The following is a 22,693-nucleotide window of genomic DNA, read 5'->3' on the forward strand; positions in this document are numbered from 1 at the left end:
CCTCACAAGCCACACGATAAGAAGAAGATCGGTACCCTTAGGAATCTACTAAACATGTTAGATGCAGAATATTCAATAATCTTTATTTGCATACTATGATGATGTACGTTGGTATGTTGTTTAAATAGGTTTTACTATGTTATTGTGTATTATATTGAGTGTTATGGAAATGTTTAAAAGCGAAATCCTTGCGTTATGTGAATCAATGTCATTTAATGCTGATACCGCACAATATCTAACACACGCAATAACAAAACTATCAACAATGTTTAAGTTTAAGTACATATAATAAACTTAGGTTTTACCACCCCGGACACTTCATACAAACAACCTCGTTTCACATTGACACTATACATTGTCATTATCGTACACGCACATCTGTGTGTGTGACGTCTGACGCCATGCGATTCAAGTCTAAACTATGTTCGAGGGGGGGTGAGGTAAACCTAGCTCAGACGGTGGTGGGGAACGGAGAGTTGTCGTTCTATACGTAGTATTATTCCTTATTCTATGCCTTTACACAATATTTACAGCCTCGGTGGTCTAGTGGTTAGAGCGTTAAGCTCACGATCTGGAGGTCCGGGTTCGATTTCCGATGGGGACATGGTCGAAATCACTTTGTGAGACTGACCTTTGTTTGGTAAGGACTTTCAGGCTTGAATCACCTGATTGTCCAAAAAAGTAAGATGATTCCGTGCTTCGGAGGGCACGTAAAGCCGTTGGTCCCGGCTATTAGCCGTAAAAAACACCTCCACCAACCCCGCAGTGGAGCAGCGTGGTGGAGTATGCTCCATACCCCCTCCGGTTGATTGAGGGGAGGCTGTGCCCAGCAGTGGGACGTATATATGCAGTTTATTATTTATGACACAATATTTGCTTTTACTTAGTACTTTGACGTAGGCAACAAGTTATATACAATTAGTAATTAAGTACTTACCATAATTTCGACAACAGATTTTGATTCCGTATCAAAAGTGGCTGCAAGTTTTCTTCTCATTACTTGTGACTCTGCCCATCCTCTTAGGGATTACGGGCGTGAAATTATGCATGTATGTACCTAAAATGAAAAAAAAAATTGTCATAGAATTAGATTATTCTTTCGCATCTATGATTAAGGTAGGTACCACTGTATTCAACTTTGACTTTGAATTCATGTTTAGATCACAAATAATTGATATCACGTGGTTTCCAGGATTTGTGCCCGCTTAATTGCAATAGGCTAACCCCCTGTTACATGAGACTTAATCATAACTGCCTCCTTCGATCGTGTGGGTTGTGAGGTGGATTACCAACCCCATCAACCCTGGTGTCAGGGTTACTATTGAGCCGCCAAAGGCCCCTGACATGGCTCATACTTACATCAGTAAGTAGTAACCGGGACCAACAGCTTAAGGTGTAATAGCTGTCGAGGATGGGTGTATAATACTTACTATACATCTCTGGGATTGCCATTTTTTGCATTTTTGCATTAACTACTTGGCCGGACAAATGGGGAGCGCTGAAGGCTCTCACAACGTTTAAGACAATAGGCCTGAAGGTGGCCAGTTGGGCGCGAAAGTCGGCTCAGGGCGTCGTCTGTGAGGAAAAATATTTGAAAGAATTAATCGACACTAGTGGGTCGATAGCCATACGCGCTGATTGAGAGAATCTGGGATTGCTATAACCACCTTCATACAGGCGTGAGGCTATATTATGTGTTTTATGGTGTAAGTCGATCTTGTTACTCGTAAGTAGATAGGTAGCTACCTACCTCTTTTTAGTTTGTTAGATCATCAATATTTGTGGCGAGCAAAGTTACACAAAAACAGTTACCAAGTATTAGTCTTTCAAGATTTGCCACCTAATTTGTGATGTGCGAAGTTGAAACCGACGACATCGTAGTTAGCACTATCTTTTATCACATGCAAACAAGAGACGCACACGACGCGAGTCGAGACCCAATCGCCTCCATGAGAACATTCGCAAACGTAATCTATGTAAAAAAAACCCACATATTATTGAAAATATAGCAAAATAATTGCAAATGTGAAAAAAATACTGATGCGATTGAAGAAATAGTTTTCAGTGACAGTGATGTTTCTAATAAAGTGAATGCAAATGCAAAAGTGATGATAAAGAAGTTAAGTGCTGCAGATGGAACGTTGTCTGGCAAGTGCCAATGGAGTGTGTTTGCAGAAGATATTAGGCACTGAGTGACGACTAAAGATAGATAATATTTTACCAGGTTAGTTTGTACAATATCCATTATGCGCTTAAGTGTTAAAAATTGGCATATTATATAAAAAATTTGAAATCTCGATAGGTACTTTTGTCCAAAACTATATCTTGGAAGTCAGTACGTAAAGTAGGTGATGGCTAAACCATATTTTGTTGATCAATGTTTAGACAAGAACGTCTCGGTCGTCTGTGACCAATAGGTCCGTTATATTATCCACCAAAAACGTCACATTCAAGCAATTCATCTAAAAAAATAACATTGCGATTTGACATTTGTTAACATTGCCCAAGCTCATTTCCTTTTCTATGCTTAAATGTCAAATAGCAATAATGCTTCCTAGATGAATTGCTTCGATGTGACCACAGATATTAGATTTTCCGTTCTGAGGATGTGATCTTTTTAACCAAGCAGGAGCGACTGCGCGTTGTCTTATTGGATGTACCCCAGGTAATAGGGACACAGGCGTGATTTACGTATAATGTAATTAACAGCTGAAAATTAAGGTACCTATGAAGAATTGCTCATATTAAACTAGTCTGATCCGGTAACGAGGGAAATACCCAACTTTCGTAGTTCTACATTCGTTAGAAGCTTGAATACAACGGCAATGTTAATCCTTTCTATTTGCATTTCAGTGCGCGTATAGTTTCTATGACGTTTTCTAACATTTGTATTGTCGTCATCATCAATTCCATTCCTTATCTATTTACCTAGTTTGCGTATCCAGTTTGTACAATTGTAAAGGATATGCATATAGCTGCTTGTCGAACATAATATTGTTTCAAAGATTATGTATTTATTGTTACGTTTACTCCGTTTGAGTTACTAATATTTATCTTCCGTTTCAATTTGCTGTAGTACGTAAGATTCTGTTCATTAATTGATTTATTTTTGATCCTTTTGATGACTTGTTGCTGCCCAGCCTAATACGGATTACAACCGTGAGTCACAACTTTTAAAAATTATGGCGAAACTCTTCTGAAATTGCAGGTCACACGAGACATGCTATGCATCCTTCTGCCATGGCTTCTTGTGATCTTCTATGCCAATGGCAGCATGATCGATGACTTCGTTGCGATGACCAATGACGTGTCGTCTCCTAGAGAGGACTATCTCGCCCTGCCGGTAGAGATCGGCACTGATCGCAAGTCTGGGTGTATCTGCAGAGCTACCAAGAGTCAAAAAATTATAGTCTGTTTCGGGAACTATGTCTGTAGGAGGTTTCCTAAGGTTTGTTTCTTTATAACTACTACTTATACTTTAAGAAGAGATCTTAATCTACTGTGTCGTAGCGTAATAATTGCCTAAGGATATTGTTATTAGATGCATCAGCTGCATCTCCATAATAGGAGACTTTAGTCCAACACAAAAAATTTACTTATTTATTACAGTTCTTAAGGCCGCCAATGTGCTGTAATCTTTCTTGTGTATCTTTTAAAATGTTCCGTGTATGTGTGTGCACTAAAGAATATTTGATTTGATTGTTGTCTGATGTAAGAACACCGGTAGGAATCGCAAGAAATTTTCTTTGCAAATTGAACTTCCGATATCATTCTCTCTCTCTACTCTTAATGATTATTAAACGTAAGTGTATCAACTGTTATAAAACGGTAGATTATGATTTTAATCCTTATGTTGGCACATTATATTACACGAGCAGTAAACACGATTTCCGTTTAATGATACCGGAAGTACAGTAAGTATATGAGGACTTCATAAACACTTATTTAATTAAAAATAGGTGCACCTTTCCCTAAACGTGACCAAAATTATCTAGCGATATTTAAAAACCACAAAAGCTTATCGCAATCTAAACATGTTTCTTCTTTCTTGTCATCCTGTTATTATAATTGTTATATTGCCGTGTCGCTAAGCCCGCGATGATACATGTATCTACTTTAAACACAGATTGTTTTCTCGAGTACAATGCTCCATTTTAACTACTGCTAAAATTTGCATAATTTCGTTTAAGCCTTATCAATTACGCATACAGGCTAAATTAAACTGACGAAAACTTTTGTTATAGACTACAGATGTAGTAGATTGTACGTAAGAACATGTTATTATCTGCAGCCATGTGTACAGTTGAAATATTTGGCAATAAAACATAGATAAGCATGAGGAAAAATAATTCTCTTTAATTTTGCCTGATATATTTAATTATTTATTTCAGGTTATGAAGCAAAGTGATGCTCTGAAAGTGAGGACTACGGTCATCGAAAGAATCCTCAAAGGCGATTTAGACGAATTTAGTTTTTTGACAGTGCTGGAAATAGACGCAAATCATAAGTTGACATACATAGAACCGGGAACTTTTCGTAATTTGACTAAACTCCAACATTTGTCTATATCCTACAACACTGCGCTACGTGCCATAGATGAACATATTTTCGAAGGTTTAGGGAATTTGCGCAACCTGACTTTAGTAAACAATGGTTTTGACAACGTACTACACTTGACAGTCGCAATGCGGCCGAGTATTCTACCAATGTTGAAAGCATTAGACTTGTCGGAAAATTCTTTGGAACTAATCAATGAAGATTCTTTCGCACCGATGGAAGGCACATCACTAAGGAAGTTGGATATAAATCTTTGTAGCCTGTGTTACATACACCCCAACAGTTTTCTACCTCTGAAAAAGTTAAAAGAATTATACATTGGCGATAACGAATTAAATTCCACTCTAATCGGAAACTTCCTAATGAACATGATGAATGAAAGTATAAACTTAACATATCTTGATTTATCAGGGTTGGGATTTAGAAGACAACCACCAAAAGAATTGCTACATGTTATAGCACAAACTAGTATAAAGAAATTGAACTTAGCTCATAATCAATTTGAATCAATCAATGATGACACGTTTCCTCGAATGGTAAATATAGAACTTCTAGATCTGAGAAGAGTACAAGCAATTTACGTAGGACCTTATGCATTCGACCCGTCAAAATTTCCAAATCTCAAAGCTTTATTTCTTGGGGGTAACAATTTGCCTGGAATACACCAGAAGCACTTGTCAACTCAACTGTTACTCTTGGACTTGTCCAACAACAAAGGCACTCATGCGACAGTATTTTACGAAATAGATAGAGACACATTTGTCCAGTCAACCAAATTGAGAATTTTAAATCTAGCCTATAACAAAATTAAGTCCATCTTTGATTACACATTCAGAGGCTTAGAGAAATTAAAACTTTTGAATTTAGAAAACGGTACGATATTTTTTATTGGAGAAGGCACTTTTAAATCAACAAAACAATTGGAAGTTCTCAACTTAGCAAACAATCCACTTACAGCCAATCAAAATCTTACGTGCGCTCAATTTGAAGGATTAAATTACTTAAGAATATTTATATTGAAGAATTGTGGGGTTAAAAGATTCAACGACGACGACAACCTATTTGAAATGATGCCAAACCTCACACATCTCATACTAAGAAATAATCAATTGTTTTACATAACAGCTGAAACCCTGAAGCCATTAAAAAATCTGCAAGTGTTGGATCTGAGTGAAAATCTGTTGATATCTTGGTGGAGACCACTGTTCCTCGCGTCAGGAGTGAAACCCCAGCAACTGCTGTTAACAAATAACAAAATCTCTCATTTTTCTATCAGCATGATTGAAGACATAAGTTATCTGCTGGAGGAATCCAATTCGTCGACGGAAATCGACCTTATGGACAACGTGTTCGTATGTGACTGTAGTGCAATGTACAAGACATATTTGTGGCTAGAAGTTAATGGGTCCATTATCCTGAAGAAATACTTTGAATCTTCAAACTTCCTGTGTAGCAGCCCAGACTTGTGGGAGGACAGGCGTGTAGCAGAGTACTTGACATCAGTAAAAAGTTTAAACTGTTTAATGTATGCAAAAATCTCAAATGTGATGGTAATTGTGTGGACAGCGCCATCGTTAGTAACCATAGTTTTAATATTATTAATAGGTATACTTTTGTACAAATATAGAGTTTACATTAGATATTGGATATTCTTAGGCAAAATTGCCATAGGCAGAAAATTTATTAGAAGATCCGTAAAGGCTGATGATGTTGAACAAAAAGGATATAAGTATGATGCGTTTATATCATACTGTTTCGAAGATAGAGATTTTGTTTTAGACATGATAACTTATTTGGAAACATATCCACCTTATTTGAAGCTTTGTGTGTCTGAAAGGGATTTTGAGATTGGATCATTTCTTTCAGAAGCGATTCTTTCAAGTATTAATGAAAGTAAGTACGTAGTATTATTGATAAGTAATAATTTTGCAAAGTCGCAGTGGTGTCGTTGGGAGACACAATTAGCCGAATATCATCGACTGTTCTTGGAAGACGGTACAAGTTATGATCCTCTAGTTTTAGTGAGGTTAGGACATGTAGAAAAGAAATACTTAACACCGACATTGAAATATCTTTTGAAGACGAAAATATACCTGTCTTGGGATGAAAATAATTCTGAAGAGTTCTGGAAGAAGTTGAGAAACGCTTTTGGGAAGAAGATCTAAGCTAAGCTCGTAGACTAACTACTCGTAAACTCTTGATATTATCTCGTAGTGCGGAGCAGGAATCCGGCACATAAGACGCAGTGCGGTTTACAAACAAGTTTATTGAAGATACAATAAGTTAAACCGTTTCCAGAAATACATATAATTTTAGTATAATAATTATAACAATTTTAGAAAACCGAACTTTGTTTAATTTAATTCTGCCGTGTTAGAATATAAGATGTCTATGACAGACTGCGGAGACGACGACACTGACTTAGTAAATATATTGAACCTTACAACACAAATACAGAATTATACTTGGAATGTCCTAGATCCCAACAAAGGTCCTGACGTACAGTCTGTCACAACAACCTCTTTGCAAAGTAAGTAGGTACGTATATTTGCAACACAGGGCGGATGTCATTCATTCACAAATGCAACACAGACTCTGTTCTGGACTGGTGGTTCTAAATGTTCTAGTATTATTTGCTACTAACTGTTAAAACCAGCAGGTTTATTGTGATGAAAATAAGCATGTAACAGGCGATGAAGATAATATAAATATACCTTACAAACAACAGTCTTAGTTCCGGTACAAAAACAAGCATAATATTATAATACATAACAAGAAACTTGCGTGAAAGTTATTGTTCACCAGTTACATAACAAGTTTATGTCACATTTTTAACTTGTTATCCTTATTGGCGTAAACATGAAAGTTGCAAAACCCCGTGAAAGTCCACGAGGCGAAAACGAAAGTGCATTAAGCTAATATTTATCACTGATATGCAAGTTTCACTCAGACTTTCTCGGTCAGATGAGGAAAACCGAATGTCTGGAGCTACCTAGTTGTACTGGCTCTATACATGTATAAAGCTTAACCATACGTAGAATAAGGAATAATACTAACCGTACGTACCCAAACACTAATGTTATCTAATGTTGAAAGCAGACCAGGATTTTTATAAATCCCACGCGCTGTTAGAATTTTAGTTTGATATGGAATTTATAATAACTAACGCAAATCGGCGGCGTTGCCCTTACCCTTAGAATCACAAGTGCAGCAACAATCACCTACTATAGATGCTGTGGCCAATAATGATAATGATCATAGACCAGGGAAGTTCGATTTCGGTTTTGTTAATCTGAAAAATTCGGATGTTATTCGGTGGTAAAATCTGCAAAATCTACTGATGATGACGCCTTCAGCATTAACTGTCGCCGAAGTTAACTACTTGGCCGGGACTATATAAATTTAATATAAATCACTATATCTTGGTAGCTGTAGTTCCGGCCAAGTAGTTAATGCCATCTGCGGCAAATCAACAATAAGTCACGTCTAAAAAAATAGGTAGCTGTAGTGACAATTGGTGGTCCAAATAGTAAGTAACTACGAACGAAAGTTGTATCTTTCTATCTGGTGGGTTAAAAAGGCCACATTGAAGCAAATCGTCAAAAAAGCAATATTGATATTTGACATTTGTTGACATTGCGCACTTATTTTTATATGCACAAAATGTCAAATTGCAATAAAGCTATTTTACTTAAATTCTTTTTTAAACCCCCTGATTCTTATTTCTTTATCGATGCTAATATCAACAAATGGAACATGGGAAAGTTAACTGACTGACCACTAGTAATACTTACATCTTACCACAGGTACCTACCTAGTGCATACGAAGGCTAAACTAACTAGCACAGTACGTGGGAAATGTGCATACTTGAATTTCGCACACAACTCCAATGTTTGCACAGTCTGCAAGAATATTAAAATCACTAATGGCTCAGAACTAGTAAACACTCGTTTTATGTCCAAGTATGTGCTAAGTAGCACTAAGTCATAAAATGTACTTACTTGCAGTAGTCAATTTCTAATTATGAAGAAAGACTACTAGTTTGACGGCAAAACATGATAAAATGAACAGTAATTAAGTAGTCGTTATTACAATAACAATTAATTAAAGCAATATAGATGAGCACAGCACAGTAATAGAGACACGAGACCAATTACAAACATAATATAAGTATACAAAGACAGAGACAATACATATGCACCACACGAGCGAGACACTAATTAAATCTCTAATTAAATTAATTAAGAAGTCGCCTTTCGATTTTCAAGTGGCAGGTCAATTTGCGGGCGCCATTGTTTTGGCGCGGGAGAAAACGCCATCTTCATTCAAGATATCGTCGCGGGATAACGGTCCAACGCACGCGCACTCGCCCCGGCCAGCTCTTACTAATAAGCATTTACATAAGTGTGAAAGAGACAACCGCAGACGGCGGCTGGCAAACGATTACTCGACTGACCTACTCAATCGCACACACTCTTTCTTGCTAGCAAGCGGAACCTAATTTTTCTATCGTGTGAATTTGCAATGTAACGCGAGGTGAGGTGCTCTCGCGAATTAATAGCGTGAAATAACTCAAATTATAGTGATTGAAGAGTCGACTCACATTCCTTGACGCAAGTAATGTGATGAGGGCGTATGTATGTGTGTCTTTTGTGATACAAAAATGTGTGGAAAAACGGCTAGCTTATAGTAATGAGAATACTTAGTTATGTTAGAAGTAATATGAAACTAGAGCTGCAACTTTCTTTGAATTAAGTCTTGTTCAACTGTCGTAAAAAGGTGGCAGTTTGAAAAAGTAAATAAGAAGAAACACACTGGTCACGGTCAATATCACAATTACTGGCTTCGGAATCTACTCAGCAGGAACCTACTATTATTAATTATTCACGATTGATACCGTAGCAGAAAGGCCCGTCTCAAAAGCAGAAGTACCTACTAACAGCAGTTATTCATAATACACCGCTAACTCAAACAACCAGTAGGTACGCGCAAGTAGATTTACTCCAAAGCGTCAAGTGTATGGGCAACTTTTCCCTAGCCCTTCAAATCATTAAAAAACAAGTGCATCTGATGACTGCAGTCCTTGACAGTGGCATTGCGAAAGTCAAGTCTGATCAGTCGGTGGCCAGCCGTGGATCGCAACGGTCGTGTCCACGATGAAAGAAACCGCGTTCACAGTGAAAGTTCGTTAGAGAAATGCGGCTCGCGATCGCCTTTCTGTTTGTGGTGAGTGCTAATTACGTTAAAAGTGCTAATGGAGGGTGCTCTCTCTTGGATAACATGTAATCTGTGCCGATACGGAAACGCTAGGGCCATGCGCCAAATCAGGTGGTATGTTTTTGAGTAACGCAGCAAACCATGAAGCTAAACAAATCCGAACCGCGGGAGATAAAACTAAAGGGAAATCTCCAGTTAAACACACAGGAAATAACATCGAGTTAACAAGACGTGCGAAAACATGAATTATGTTAAACCGAATGACCCAACAATAAACTGAAATGATGACCAATGGACTGTGTGTCGTGTCTCTTCAGTTACATTTAAAGAAATTATGACTGTATTCATTCTTGAGTTTCTAGGAAATGTACCTAAGCCAGAGAAAACAATACTGTTCGACATGCAAGTCTACTGTAGTAATGCAAATCCAAAAACTTTCAAAACTGTGGGCAGAGGCGCAAACATTATTAAGTATTATCTTCTTCAGCAGTAATCAAATCACACTATATGAAACGGCAATTTGCATTTTGTGGTATGACTCATCCTTATTAAAATAATAAATATTCGCGGATCACCCTTTTGAATTGCGTACAACAGTGTATAGCTTAGAACAGCAAGACAGAAGATAACTTACAGTCATTTTATAAATACTGCTACACACTGCACTGAACTTTTAGTAGTCACTCACTTTCTGGTAGATTCTTTGACAAACAAAAAACAAATTGTAATAATATAGACGAAGACATCAAGGAAGAAAACAATCTGATCTCGCCTACAAGGCAGAGCATGTTTAACCTTAATATTTTTGTAAACATCCTGTATTATATGTATGACCATGTTCCAGCAAATAAACCTATCTGTATCATGAAATCAAAAGGCATGGATCAGAAGCTATATAATAATTTAATGACTCTACACCTGCAGAGATAAGTCTCATTGATGCTCAAAATTAGACCATCTCACGCTGAGGTTATTGAACCTATCATATCATGACAAGAACTTAAACACTCATTGTCATACGGTAATCAGAGTTAATGAGGTAAACTATTACAAGCTGAATTAAACTAACTCGATGACCCAGAAACTAAGCATGCTCGATAAAAAAACACTATCTAAATGCTTAGGTAATTACGTTGATAGCAGGAGATGCTAATGAGGGTTTAAATTTAGCAGCTATAATTAATTTAAAAGCACAAATTGCCATTAACAAGTCTGAATTTTAAGTTAAGATTTAAGGATAATGAATTTGCTATCCCCAATTTATAAATACATTTACATAAAACTTTTAACACATACTCGAAACTTTCCAACACATAAGTGTCATACATAAATCATACATTTACACAAGACCTTTATACCAAAATCGGTTGAGGACTGTGCTAAACATGTCTGAACGTGAAGTATCGCCTTTCCGGTCGACTCCTTTAACAAAATCAGGACAGCGTACAGTCGGTGGCGTGGGAAGCGGGCCGGCCAGTTCGCCCACTTTAATTAATCATTACTTTTTACGCCGACTGTACAGTGTATACAGAATGAATGGGGAATCTTTATAATTAGTGTAATTGATATAGTAGATAGCGGATTTGAATGGATCGTCTAATTGGACAGTGGTGATTTTTATTCTCTTTGATTGGACAGTAATGGCTGCTGAGAAATTTGAGCGATCGTTCTTGTTGGGCGTATGTAGTTTTTTTTTATAAAATAAGTTTCCATCGCAAGATGATCTAAGTACGCACACCTCACAACAAAACAAGCTTCCATCGCAAGATAAACTAAATAGAACCCACACCTCACCGAGCTTTCTGTTATACCTTTACGACGCATGTACCTCTGACTACCCCAATAGGGATATAGTCGTGAGCTTATGTCGTGTAAAATTAATGACACAATGGTGCTAATTCCTGTAAATACCATCTAATTTTATTTTAAGTTATATCTGTCATTTTCTTATCCGCCGAAAAGGAAAGGGACGGGTAATCGACAAGCATAAAATTTATGGAACACACGTCAATTTTAAGCACAAATCTAAACCAACCGTCTAAAAATTTTACGTCAGTCAATAACCCGACACATTAATTTACTCATTCTTCCTAAAATTAAGAGCTGTGAATCATCCGTCCCTTTCCTTTTCGACGGATATGAAAATGACGGATATAACTTAAAATAAAATTAGGCGGTGTCTCCAGGAATCGGGGCCAATATCACCTGATGGTACTTATATGAAGATGTGGCCTAAGGTGATACACGGTTATCTAATAAATGCCTATTTGACATTGGTTTGCATTGCGCACTTACTTTATATGTGTAAATATCAAATTGCAAAATTGCTTTTTTAGATGAATTGCTTCTATGTGGGTTTTTTAACCCCCCTGAACAAGATTGCAGCGTGTTTCAAATACCTACCCAAAAATGTCTCGAGCAACTCTCGGACTATTAGTTAATTTCGTCTTTAAGCGATATATTTCTCTAACAAAATCTTCCTGCTGACTTGTAACAAATTTTAAAATACATACATCCATAAACTGACGCCTATTTCCCACCGGGGTAAGCAGAGACTATAGAATTTAATTTACTTCGATCCTGACACACTTCTCTTGCTCCCTCCACAATCATCAATCGCTTCATACACGCACGCCGGTTCAGAAAAAAAAATTATAACTTATGCAAGTACTTTTTAAAATCATTCTCTTTGAATTTGCCATTTGAATTAACAACATGGAAGGAAAACATCATTAATTTTAATAAATCGAACAAAGATGTCCGAATTCTAATAATAATAATAATCTTTATTGAAACGTCTGTTTTTACGACACGCCGGGAAAGATGAGCATCAAGAAAACCAATGGAAATTCCGTACAATCTATGACAACTGGTGAAAGGGTAAAGCTGTATCAAAATAAATGTCATAGCTGATGTTTTATTGACCATAATCTCTTGACAACTTATCATAGCGAAAAGCACATGACACAAATACCAAAGAATAATAAACTTTATTACACAAACACCTTACAAGGAAATTTTTGTTAAACATGTACACAATATCATGCGGGGCAGTTAAACAGGGCTCCCTAAACTGTGGGGACATTGTCACATTGTGATGTGATTAGGTTAGTACATTGCAGGCTGATCACCCGATTGTCCGAAAGCAAGATGATCCGTGCTGGAAGGCACGTTAAGCAGTCGTTCGCTACTATTCTACATACTTAAGTTGGCGACTCAATAGTAACCCTGACACCAGGGATGATGAGGTCGTTCTTTGCCCCATTACCCACACGAGAGAATAAAAACCATTAGGAAAGTCCGCTTACGTAACCTGAAGATTTAACAAGTCCGCGAAGGGTAAACTAGCCCAATACAGGTTAGGTCACATAAGCCCAAAACGCATTTCTAGGGTATGTGCGTTTCCTCGTGATGTTTTCCTTCACCGCTGAGCACGTGATAATCATTTATGATCCAAATATGAATTCGAAAAAACTATTTCTAAAATAATAGGTTTAGGCCCATGCTAGATTCGAACCTGAGAGAGTGAAGCGTTCTACCAACTGGGCAACCACACGGCTAGAAAAATAATTACGTAGTACGTACGAGTAGTATCGACAAGAAATAAATAAATAAATTGTCTTTATTGCAGAAATCATGGTTCCATACAGAGTACAAATGCAATTAAAACATTAAATACTAGGCTACAGCTCTAAGTAGCTTTGTCCAATGCGCAATTAACCCCACACAGTGCGTACAAACAGCCGCGACTAACTTGTTACATGACATAAACATCGCGTTCCTAAAACGAGCTACACGATACCGTATCAGTGCATCCAGCGCAGCGACGCCAGCCTCCGCGAACATCTGCGATGCGCTGCACCACCGAGGCAGGCAGAAGAGCACCCTAAAAGCGTCATTATACTGCACCTTCAGTCTCCTATACTCCTCCTTAGTGTGGTTTTTCCACAGTTGTGGCGTGTACAGAGGCTGGCAGTAAGCGGCAAATAAAGCAAGTCTAGAGTCTCCGGAACACTTATTAAAACGTCGACCAATCATGTTGGCTCGCACACAGAGTGCTCGCCGTTCCCGATCCAGATCCTTACTGTCCCGTAAATCGTGACACACCACATGACCCAAATATTTGAAGGACTGTACCCACTCCAATGGACTGCCCCCCAGATAGACCGGGTTCGGCGTGACATTCTTCATGTTGGTAAATACCATGCAGACAGAAATCTTCTATCTTCTTTTTCTATCGTGAAGGTTGTGAGGAGATTACCAACCCCATCAACTCTGGTGTCAGGGTTACTATGTAACGACTACTAACTTACATCAGTAAGTAGTAACTGGGATCAACGGCTTAACAGGAAATCTATAACAACATTTGTTTGCGTTTTTCAAAAAGTATAAGTATTTCTGGTGACGTCACAGTCTCTGGTGCTAATGAAACATTCAAACTGCCAGTAAAGTGAAACGAATCTACAGACGTAACAATATAACAAAACAAAATATGTAAAACAAACAAGTATTATAGAGAACAGTGGTATGAAAGTGTAACATATCATTAGTCGGTGTAACAGTGGGCTGACAGACGAAAAGGCATGCAGTGAAAGTGAGTGATGGTATTTGGGAGCAGGTTGTGTGACGTCAGCCGACTATCAGCCAGATAGCGATCGCAAGATCGTAAAGGTGTGATGGGATGATGTAAACATACTGTAAACAAAACACATTTTTAAATCTTCTCATGAGGTCAATCACCTCATCTACCCTGGTCAGTTTCTATTGAGCCGCCAAAAGTCCCTGACATAGCATCTCCGAAGCACGTATCTTGTTATTTTACTGCTCACGCCGCGACTTATGCTGAGCGAGGTCCTTTTATTCCGGACTCCACCGCAGATGATCAGGCCGTCAGTACGTTGCATTTAGAATACTTAGTTTTATTATTATTGTTTTTATGATTTTGGTTTGTTTTTCTTTTTGTTTTGGTATATTTTTTTTTGTCTATGTACTTATTGATTTCCGTGTGGTTTCTGTCCTGTGTTAAATGTAATGTACCTGTCTGTCTGTGTCTGTGGTGTCCGGAAGTAATAAATGTTTCTTTCTTTTCTTTCTTTATTTTCGGACAATCTGATGATCAGCCTGCAATGTACTAACCTAATTAGAGATCACAATGTGATAATCTCTCCATTAGAAGTTTCGCTAACCAAACTAGGGTTCGTATTATATTTTTGTGTGTCCCCGCTTTAATTTGAACCCGGGACCTCCGGAACGTGAGCCTAACGCTCAACCACTGAACGATAGAGGCCTTTAAATACATTATTTTTTCATTAAATAGTTCATAGTGAGATCAACATACATACTTACATAAATAAACTCAATCGGGTGTACAGAGATTATGGAATTGCATTTGCTGTAATCCTGACATATTTGTTATTGAGCTTAAGGAGGCTTTAAAGTGAAGCATTTACTGTTTTGTTTTTTAAAAAATGAGCCGAGGTTTTTCTTGCAGATACTTTTCCTCGTCTATACAGGTTATGAGAAGCTGCAGTAGTTTTAGGCGAATGAGATGTTCGACAAAAAAACATGTAATACTTAACTGGCTACTTGATTCAAAGTGTAACTAAGTATGTTATGATAGTTTTAGTTTTCTTTTTTCATACCATTTAAATATTATAGAAAGTTTACACGATCTATGTTTTTAAATTTTATTTTCAATTATTGTTCATTTTAATTTTATTTTAGTCAATGTTGTGTGCGTCTATAATTGGCAGGCATACCGGAACTTTTCCTATGTGTATTTTATTGTGTGTTTGTGTATGTACTGCTGTTGATGCGCCATAATAAATAAATAAATAATTAAAGATATTTTTGAGCGATACATTCGCATTTCAACATGTAAATATGACAATGACAGAACTTGAACATTGCAGTCTGTTTTTTAGGGTTCCGTAGCCAAATGGCAAAAACGGAACCCTTATGGATTCGTCATGTCTGTCTGTTCATCCGTCCGTATGTCACAGCCACTTTTTTCCGAAACTATAAGAGCTATACTGTTGAATCATGGTAAGTAGATGACATGTATTCTGTGAACCGCATTTATATTTTCACACACAAATAGAAAAAAAGCAATAAATTTTTGGGGGTTGCCCATACTTAGAAGTGAAACTCGGTATCTATGGATAGGTCTTCAAAAATTATACTAAGGTTTGTAACATTTTTTTTTTTAACTGAATCGTTTGCGCGAGAGATTCTTCCAAAGTGGTAAAATGTGTCCCCCTGGTAACTTCTAAAATAAGAGAATTACCTATAAAACTAAAAAATATATATGATATATATTACCATGCAAACTTCCACTGAAAATTGGTTTGAATGAGATTTATTAAATAGTTTTTTTTTAATACGTCATAAATCGTAAACCGCAATTTACATTAAAACATTGATCAAAGATACAACGAACTACAAGAACTTTTATATTATGTTACTTGCTGCTACGGAACCCTTCATGGGCGAGTCCGACTCGCACTTGGTCGCTTTTTATGTCGTATTTTTGTTCGTTTTACTTTTAACGGTAATGCATGCCCACACGTAGCTTGGTCGAGATCACGTCAGAGTCAAAGCATCTTCGTTTTGGGCACAACCACCAGATTAGAGAAGTTACTTTCTTATACACTCACAGATCGAGGTTTCAAGCCCTTTTTCCATGAATCCATGATAACCCTGTTCGGAGAACGTGTGAGTTAAGTACTTAGGGTGGTATTAATAAACTAATCTCAGTTTCGAGACTGCCCTCAAGATCATGTCAATGTGTGTGAGTATTCATTTTGTAAAAAAGGCTGTAAACTACCCAAATAAAACAAAATATAAAAACAGAGATTTGAGCATGAAAATGATCTTGAGGGCAGTCTCAGCTGAGACCCTTAGTGTCACGAGTTCGAAACCCAGCTCTGGCTACACCACTGAATTCAACTTCGGGAGTTTGAACTCAAGTTTGGACCATAAACAATTGATACATACATACATACATAAACTCACGCCCGTAATCCCTAATGGGGTGGGCAGAGCCACAAGTAATCAAAGACAACTTGCAGCCACTGTATAAACAATTGATATTACGTGGTTACCAGGATTTGTGCCTGGTTAATGGCAATAGACTCGCCCCCTAATACATGGGTACATAGTATACACTTTGAAACCATGTCACATTAACTTTTTTGACAAATTAAACCGTAAGTCTCATTAAATGACAAATATGATAGTGCGACAGGGTTCTAAAGTGGGTACATGATATTGCTCATGGCTGTATCTTTACACCTCTGCTTACCTCTTCGGTATATAAAAATATTCGTCAAAACTGGAATTTTAAAACGAGATTCTGAGATTCTCTAGAACAGAATTGCTTATAAAACATCGCTTAGCTTTAGCAAACGGTTTACCAGATTATGCTAAATTATTCATTTGAAGTCAAATTATGCGTCAGAGCCTTCTGGGCGTCTAAAAATGCCATGTATTCAACCATTGTGAACTGAAGAAAATGCTTAAGCTCATTTTGAACATGGAGGTACCAAAGAATGAATTGAATGAAAGAATGAATTACTTACTGACTAAAGTCAAGGTTGTATGCTTCTCAGATCTTTGCATGCCTTAGTTACATACACATAAGACCACGCCTATTTCCCGTTGGGGTAGGCAGGGAATTCCACTTATGCACCTACTACGATCCTAACACACCACTTTCGCTTATTTCACTCTCATTAAAGAGTTTATGCATGCTCGCCGGTTAAGGCGAATTAAAACAACAACAAGCAGATGTTTTTTTTTTATAATAATGAATAGCTTCAACATGGCCTTTTTAAACCGTCAGTTCGAAGTTTGTTGGTATGAATTAATAGGTACGTGTCCTTTGCGCAATCCTGCCTACGTGCCTTCCGCGAAGAGAGTGTAGAAAGTTCCGTGCACTAAAAGTGAAAAGGATCTTATTATGTCCAGTACAATTAGTTGGACGGGCAGACGTTTACTTTCATTGAACAGGTGCTTGGCTCTAGCACTCAACACTGGCCCCGATACTCGAGCTGGGCCGCGCTACGACTCGTTTCGATTATTTGCTTAACTTTGATTTCATGGTCGTAAATCAAATACGTGATGTCGATCGATAGCTCTCCAAGTCAGTTTATAACAAACTCATTCTAGCTTATAACGAACAAATTTTATATATATTTTTTTTATATATGAAAGTTTCATCGTGGCATTACCATTCTACGCTATTATAATGAAAACTAAAGAGGGGAGGTAATGGGGGGTTAAAAAGGCCACATCAAAACAATTCATCTAAAAAAGCAATATTGCTATTTGACATTTGTGTGCATTGCGCACTTACTTTTATATGCGCAAATGTCAAATTGCGATATTGCTTTTTTTAGACGAATTGCTTCGCAGTGGCGTTTTTAACCCCCAAGTTTTCATTTTAGCGTAGAATGTTAATGTGACGAGATTTAAGTGCTCTACGCCTCAGCGCTCCCCATTTTTCCGCCAAATAGTTACTCCATTTGCGGCGAATCTACAATAAGTTACGTAAAAAAAATGTTATCCGTAGGTAAGTGACACAATAAGTAAGTAAGTATCGCTGCCCAAGAAATGATACAAAAAATATCTGACACTCACAAAGGATTCTCTATACGAGCTGATTCAGCAAATCTAACAAACTCGCGTACTTTGTCCAGCGATTTATGTACCTACCTAAATCTAGGTATACTTAAACATTGTATAGTGGACCCCTCTTCCTCATGCAAAATAACATGCGCTATCTGTCAAGTAGGTGACATGGCCCGGCACGCAGAGCGTCGGGTTCGACTACGCGTCGGCGTGCGCGCGGCCCTACCGCTCCAACCGCGCACGCGCCGCGCCCGCCGCGCCCTGCGACCTCACCAAGTTCAATTACTGCACCACCCCCGGGAGCAGCTACCCTTGGCATGCTATACGACGGTTCGTCAGGGAGAACCAGGTCAATAAAATAATAATAAAAAAAACAGATAACAAGATCCATACATAGTTTGAGGTTTACGCGGTTATTATCATTATTAAAACACATAATACCGGGTTCTTTTTAACGCGGTAAGAATCCCTTCTATCGTGGTGGGTTGTGAGAGGGATTACCATTCTCTTCAAGCCTGGCGTCAGGGTTGTTATTTATCCGCCAAAGATCCCGTGCCTTCCGAAGCACCGGTCATCTTACGAGCGAACCCTTTCACCATCACGCCGTCAAGACAATTTAAATAAAAACTGTTGGGTCTTATCAGACTTTTACACTTTATTTCATATTATGTCTACTATGTCATTTAAAGTTATGAATGAAACAAAATACAACGCAGTGGGAATGCGTAAACCAGTTTCTGCGACATAAAGGGTTTTGCGTCTCAAACTAAGTATCCAGTAGAATCATTTCATTTGCATCGCCTTAAACGATTTTGACTCCCACGCACAATTTATTGTAATATACATAACCAAATGGTAAACTAAATCGTTTTTTTATTATCTGATATTTCCAGGGTCTGATGAAGAGGATGTATGGTGAAGAACGACACATATCTGTGTTGAAAGCAGAATTAGAAAACTTCATAGAAGACGACGATGAAGACGGTGAAGGCAAATCGACAGATTTCGCCGAAGACATCATCAAAACCAAAATGATGTATACCAAGAAGAGCCATGGCCGTGCCATGAGAAACAAACCACACTTCAGACCAATCCAAAACATTGATAAGAACAAAAAAGGTGAAGAAAACTTAAAAGTGAAACCTCTAGATCGTCCTACAAATCAAACTAAAACCAACAACACAGAAAATAGCAACAAAACTGAAGTAACGAACAATGAAACACTTAATGAAGATAAAGGCATCACTTACAAAACTAAGTTAGAAAGTATCGCCAATATTGAAATAAACAATTTAGATCCTGACGTGATAACTTTAGAAGCTGTCATAAAACAGAGCTTAGAAACTAACAGTATCTATCCCAACCCTTCAGAATCCCCAAAGAGTAATCTTTCAGCGGGGAATGTAAGAAATACAACAATAGCAGATAGAAATGTGACTGCAACAACTGAAAACTTGCTTAATTCTACAGAAACAACGACTACAGACGTCCTATATGACGATACGACTACAGAGTCTACTAAAGATGGATGGAGACCTATGGTCAGTGATACGTCGACATTACCACCAACGCTATTATTCTCCGAGCATGAAAAAGTGAAGAATGTGAACCCCGATACTAAGGTTAATGAGGAGAAGATTGAATTCCACCCGAAACCAGTCCAACATCAGGAAGCTATGCGGCCTTCCGTCATCAAGCTACGAGGAGCGTAAGTTTTCATTAACAACAGAGGTACTTACTTTATCCTGTTCATATTTCTACTGTATCAATCGCGATGTACCTCACTGAATCAAAACAGAAGTCTTCATCTTCATACATTACATAATAATAACATAACGACCTCCGACCTCCGTGGTCCTGGGTTCGATTCCCGGTGGGGACATATCACAAAAATTACTTTTTTGGTCCCTAGTTAGGTTAGGACATTATAGGCTGATCACCTGATTGTCCGAAAGTAAGATGATCCGTGCTTCAGAAGGCACGTTAAGCCGTTGGTATCGGTTACTACTTACTGATGTAAGTAAGTAGTCGTTACATGAGCCATGTCAGGGGCCTTTGGCGGCTCAATAGTAACCCTGACAGGAGGGTTGATGAGGTTGGTACTCCACCTCCACCTCATAACCCAGACGATAAAAGAAGAGACGTAATATTGATTCTAAAATTAAAGTGTTTTTTTGGAAATCTGGCTTAATAGTAGATGCTATCCGAGGGAAATCTGTTATAAAAAAGAACCCGTTAATTTTTGTTGTCAGCTTGAGCATATTCTACGCAAAAAACATGTTCACAATTAGCGCAGATAGCCAATGTTGGAACCCGTTCCGTTTCCAGGAACGCGTGTGAGACTAAAGAGGAGATGGCGGCGCCGTTCTGGGCGAACAGCACGAGGGGCGAAGTCCTGGCGCTGCTGAACATGTACCCCTTCGAGCAGTACATACACCTGGAGACCTGCGTGCACGAGCGGAAGCAGATGTACTGCAGGGAAGGCTGCAGGTTCGTTATTGTTGTTGAAAATCTGGGTCTGTGGCAGCCATTACACGATCAGTCAAAAGGGTCTACCCAAGTGTCGATATAACATCATACCTGGTCTAGGATATACATAGGTACACACACTCCTCTCCAGCTGTTTAAGATCCATGTAATAGGGGACTAGCCTACTGCCATTAACCGGGCACTAATCCTGGATACCCCAAGACATCAATTATCTATGAACCAAACATGTATAAACAATCCTACCAAGTAGAAAATATTCCTATGTCTACGCATAACCTGACCGAATTGAATAAACACCTTGCGCCAGAGAAAATACGTACCTGGGACACCTCTCATTCAAGTTACTAGTAGATACGCACGAATTTATTAGTAAGCGAACAATTCGATAACTTGCAGACCATTCCTGTGTCCAGAAACATTGCCAACATTAACGGATCATGATAATAGGAATGATTTTCCTTCCTATTCGCTGCAATCATACAAGCTGATACCTTCCAAAAACTAACTAAAATCGGTCCCTTCCAGATGCGAGCAGCAATACCGTCTCCACCGCCTGCTAGCGTACGACCCTCGCAACGAATGCCGCGGCATCTTTGCTGACTGGTTCAAGTTCCCAGCCTGCTGCGTCTGCAAGTGCTACGACGTTCCTCTGGAATTCCGCGCGCGTTCCCCCAGGATCCTCCACCCACAGTACGATGAGGAAGTCAAGAGGGTCATCTATGAGGATGTCGCCAGAGACTGGTACTCGTCAGCGTATGATGATGAGGAAGAAGACTTGTTTTGATGTAAGTACATGACACGCTTATGTTACCAGTTGAATAGATATCGGATAAGTATGTATTATGCATGGTTTCATAAAAAAATATACATCACATTACATTACAGACCTGAATACATAGCAAATAAAATATTATCTCCTATTATTCTTCTTCTTCTTTCGTGTAACGTGAGTTGTGAGATCGCTGATCAACCTCATCAACCCTGGTGTCAGGGATATTATTGAGTCGCCAAAGGCCCCTGTCATGGCCATTAACATTAATTTAAACCGAAGATGAAATTAAACGACATTATAGACGCCGATACGGCTCACCACCTATCACGCTGTTCTAACAGAAAGTTCATCTTACGATGGATGGACCTCTGACTACCGCAATTGGGATGTAGTCTTGAGCTAATGTTTTGTTATGTAAATAGACATTAAATAAGATTAGGTATAAATTAAATTGCTAACGAATCCCTTTCTGTTTCAGATTCTACAATGATGTGCCAAAAATAAACATTGATTAAAAAAAGAAACATGAAGAAAAATGTTGATGGGAATTATTGATTGAGAAATGGCATTTATTTGTATCAAAACCCACCTGGTTATTAGTGTTTAGATTAATTATAAAAAAATATTAATTATTATAATAATAATTGAATTAATGAATTGCATTGTTTTGCTGTTGTACACACAATAACTGTACTCTTAAGTACCTATTAATATTTCTTTTGTATACAAGTTGAACAGTTTTTATTAAGTTATACTAACTTAAACTTTTCTAGTTTTAAGATAAAAATATATTTTTTAAAATATTGTTATTTTTTAATAATTTATTTTAAGGCTAGTGAATTTTTTACTGAAATTATTCTTATCATCATATTTATTCAAGAGATCTACCTATGTAGGTATAATAATAAATACTTTATGAAGTTATATTTTGTTTATTTTATTACATTTTAGTTGTCTCCTGGTCACCTACTTTCGACTCTGCACCCATTACAGATTCCGGGCGTGAATTTACTCAACGCATTGTA

The 22,693-nt window shown here is 37.9% G+C and overlaps 2 protein-coding genes across 2 annotated transcripts; both read left to right on the top strand.

The window, feature by feature from the left end:
• The first annotated feature begins 1,786 nt into the window (after positions 1-1,786).
• LOC126373960 (protein artichoke-like) lies at positions 1,787-6,905 on the top strand. Its single transcript, XM_050020364.1, has 3 exons — positions 1,787-2,224; positions 3,209-3,448; positions 4,392-6,905. The coding sequence occupies exons 2-3, from the start codon at positions 3,221-3,223 to the stop codon at positions 6,720-6,722; spliced, it is 2,559 nt and encodes an 852-aa protein (XP_049876321.1). The 5' UTR covers positions 1,787-2,224; positions 3,209-3,220; the 3' UTR covers positions 6,723-6,905.
• Positions 6,906-9,675: 2,770 nt separating this feature from the next.
• Positions 9,676-22,371, top strand: LOC126373984 (protein spaetzle 4). The gene is made up of 6 exons (XM_050020413.1): positions 9,676-9,784; positions 18,570-18,755; positions 19,300-20,114; positions 20,735-20,896; positions 21,422-21,681; positions 22,147-22,371. The coding sequence occupies exons 1-5, from the start codon at positions 9,755-9,757 to the stop codon at positions 21,678-21,680; spliced, it is 1,452 nt and encodes a 483-aa protein (XP_049876370.1). The 5' UTR covers positions 9,676-9,754; the 3' UTR covers position 21,681; positions 22,147-22,371.
• The last annotated feature ends 322 nt before the right edge of the window (positions 22,372-22,693 follow it).

Source organism: Pectinophora gossypiella, chromosome 16 (genome assembly GCF_024362695.1).
Source record: "Pectinophora gossypiella chromosome 16, ilPecGoss1.1, whole genome shotgun sequence".
Lineage (NCBI taxonomy): Eukaryota > Metazoa > Arthropoda > Insecta > Lepidoptera > Gelechiidae > Pectinophora > Pectinophora gossypiella.

Excerpts from the sequence above, each read along its gene's own strand:
- LOC126373960 (XM_050020364.1), top strand. The coding sequence starts at position 3,221 with ATGCTATGCATCCTTCTGCCATGGCTTCTTGTGATCTTCTATGCCAAT. Across the intron at positions 3,449-4,391 it reads TCTGTAGGAGGTTTCCTAAG|GTTATGAAGCAAAGTGATGC; the intron begins GTTTGTTTCTTT and ends TATTTATTTCAG.
- LOC126373984 (XM_050020413.1), top strand. The coding sequence starts at position 9,755 with ATGCGGCTCGCGATCGCCTTTCTGTTTGTG. Across the intron at positions 9,785-18,569 it reads CGATCGCCTTTCTGTTTGTG|GTGACATGGCCCGGCACGCA; the intron begins GTGAGTGCTAAT and ends TCTGTCAAGTAG. Across the intron at positions 20,115-20,734 it reads GTCATCAAGCTACGAGGAGC|GAACGCGTGTGAGACTAAAG; the intron begins GTAAGTTTTCAT and ends TTCCGTTTCCAG.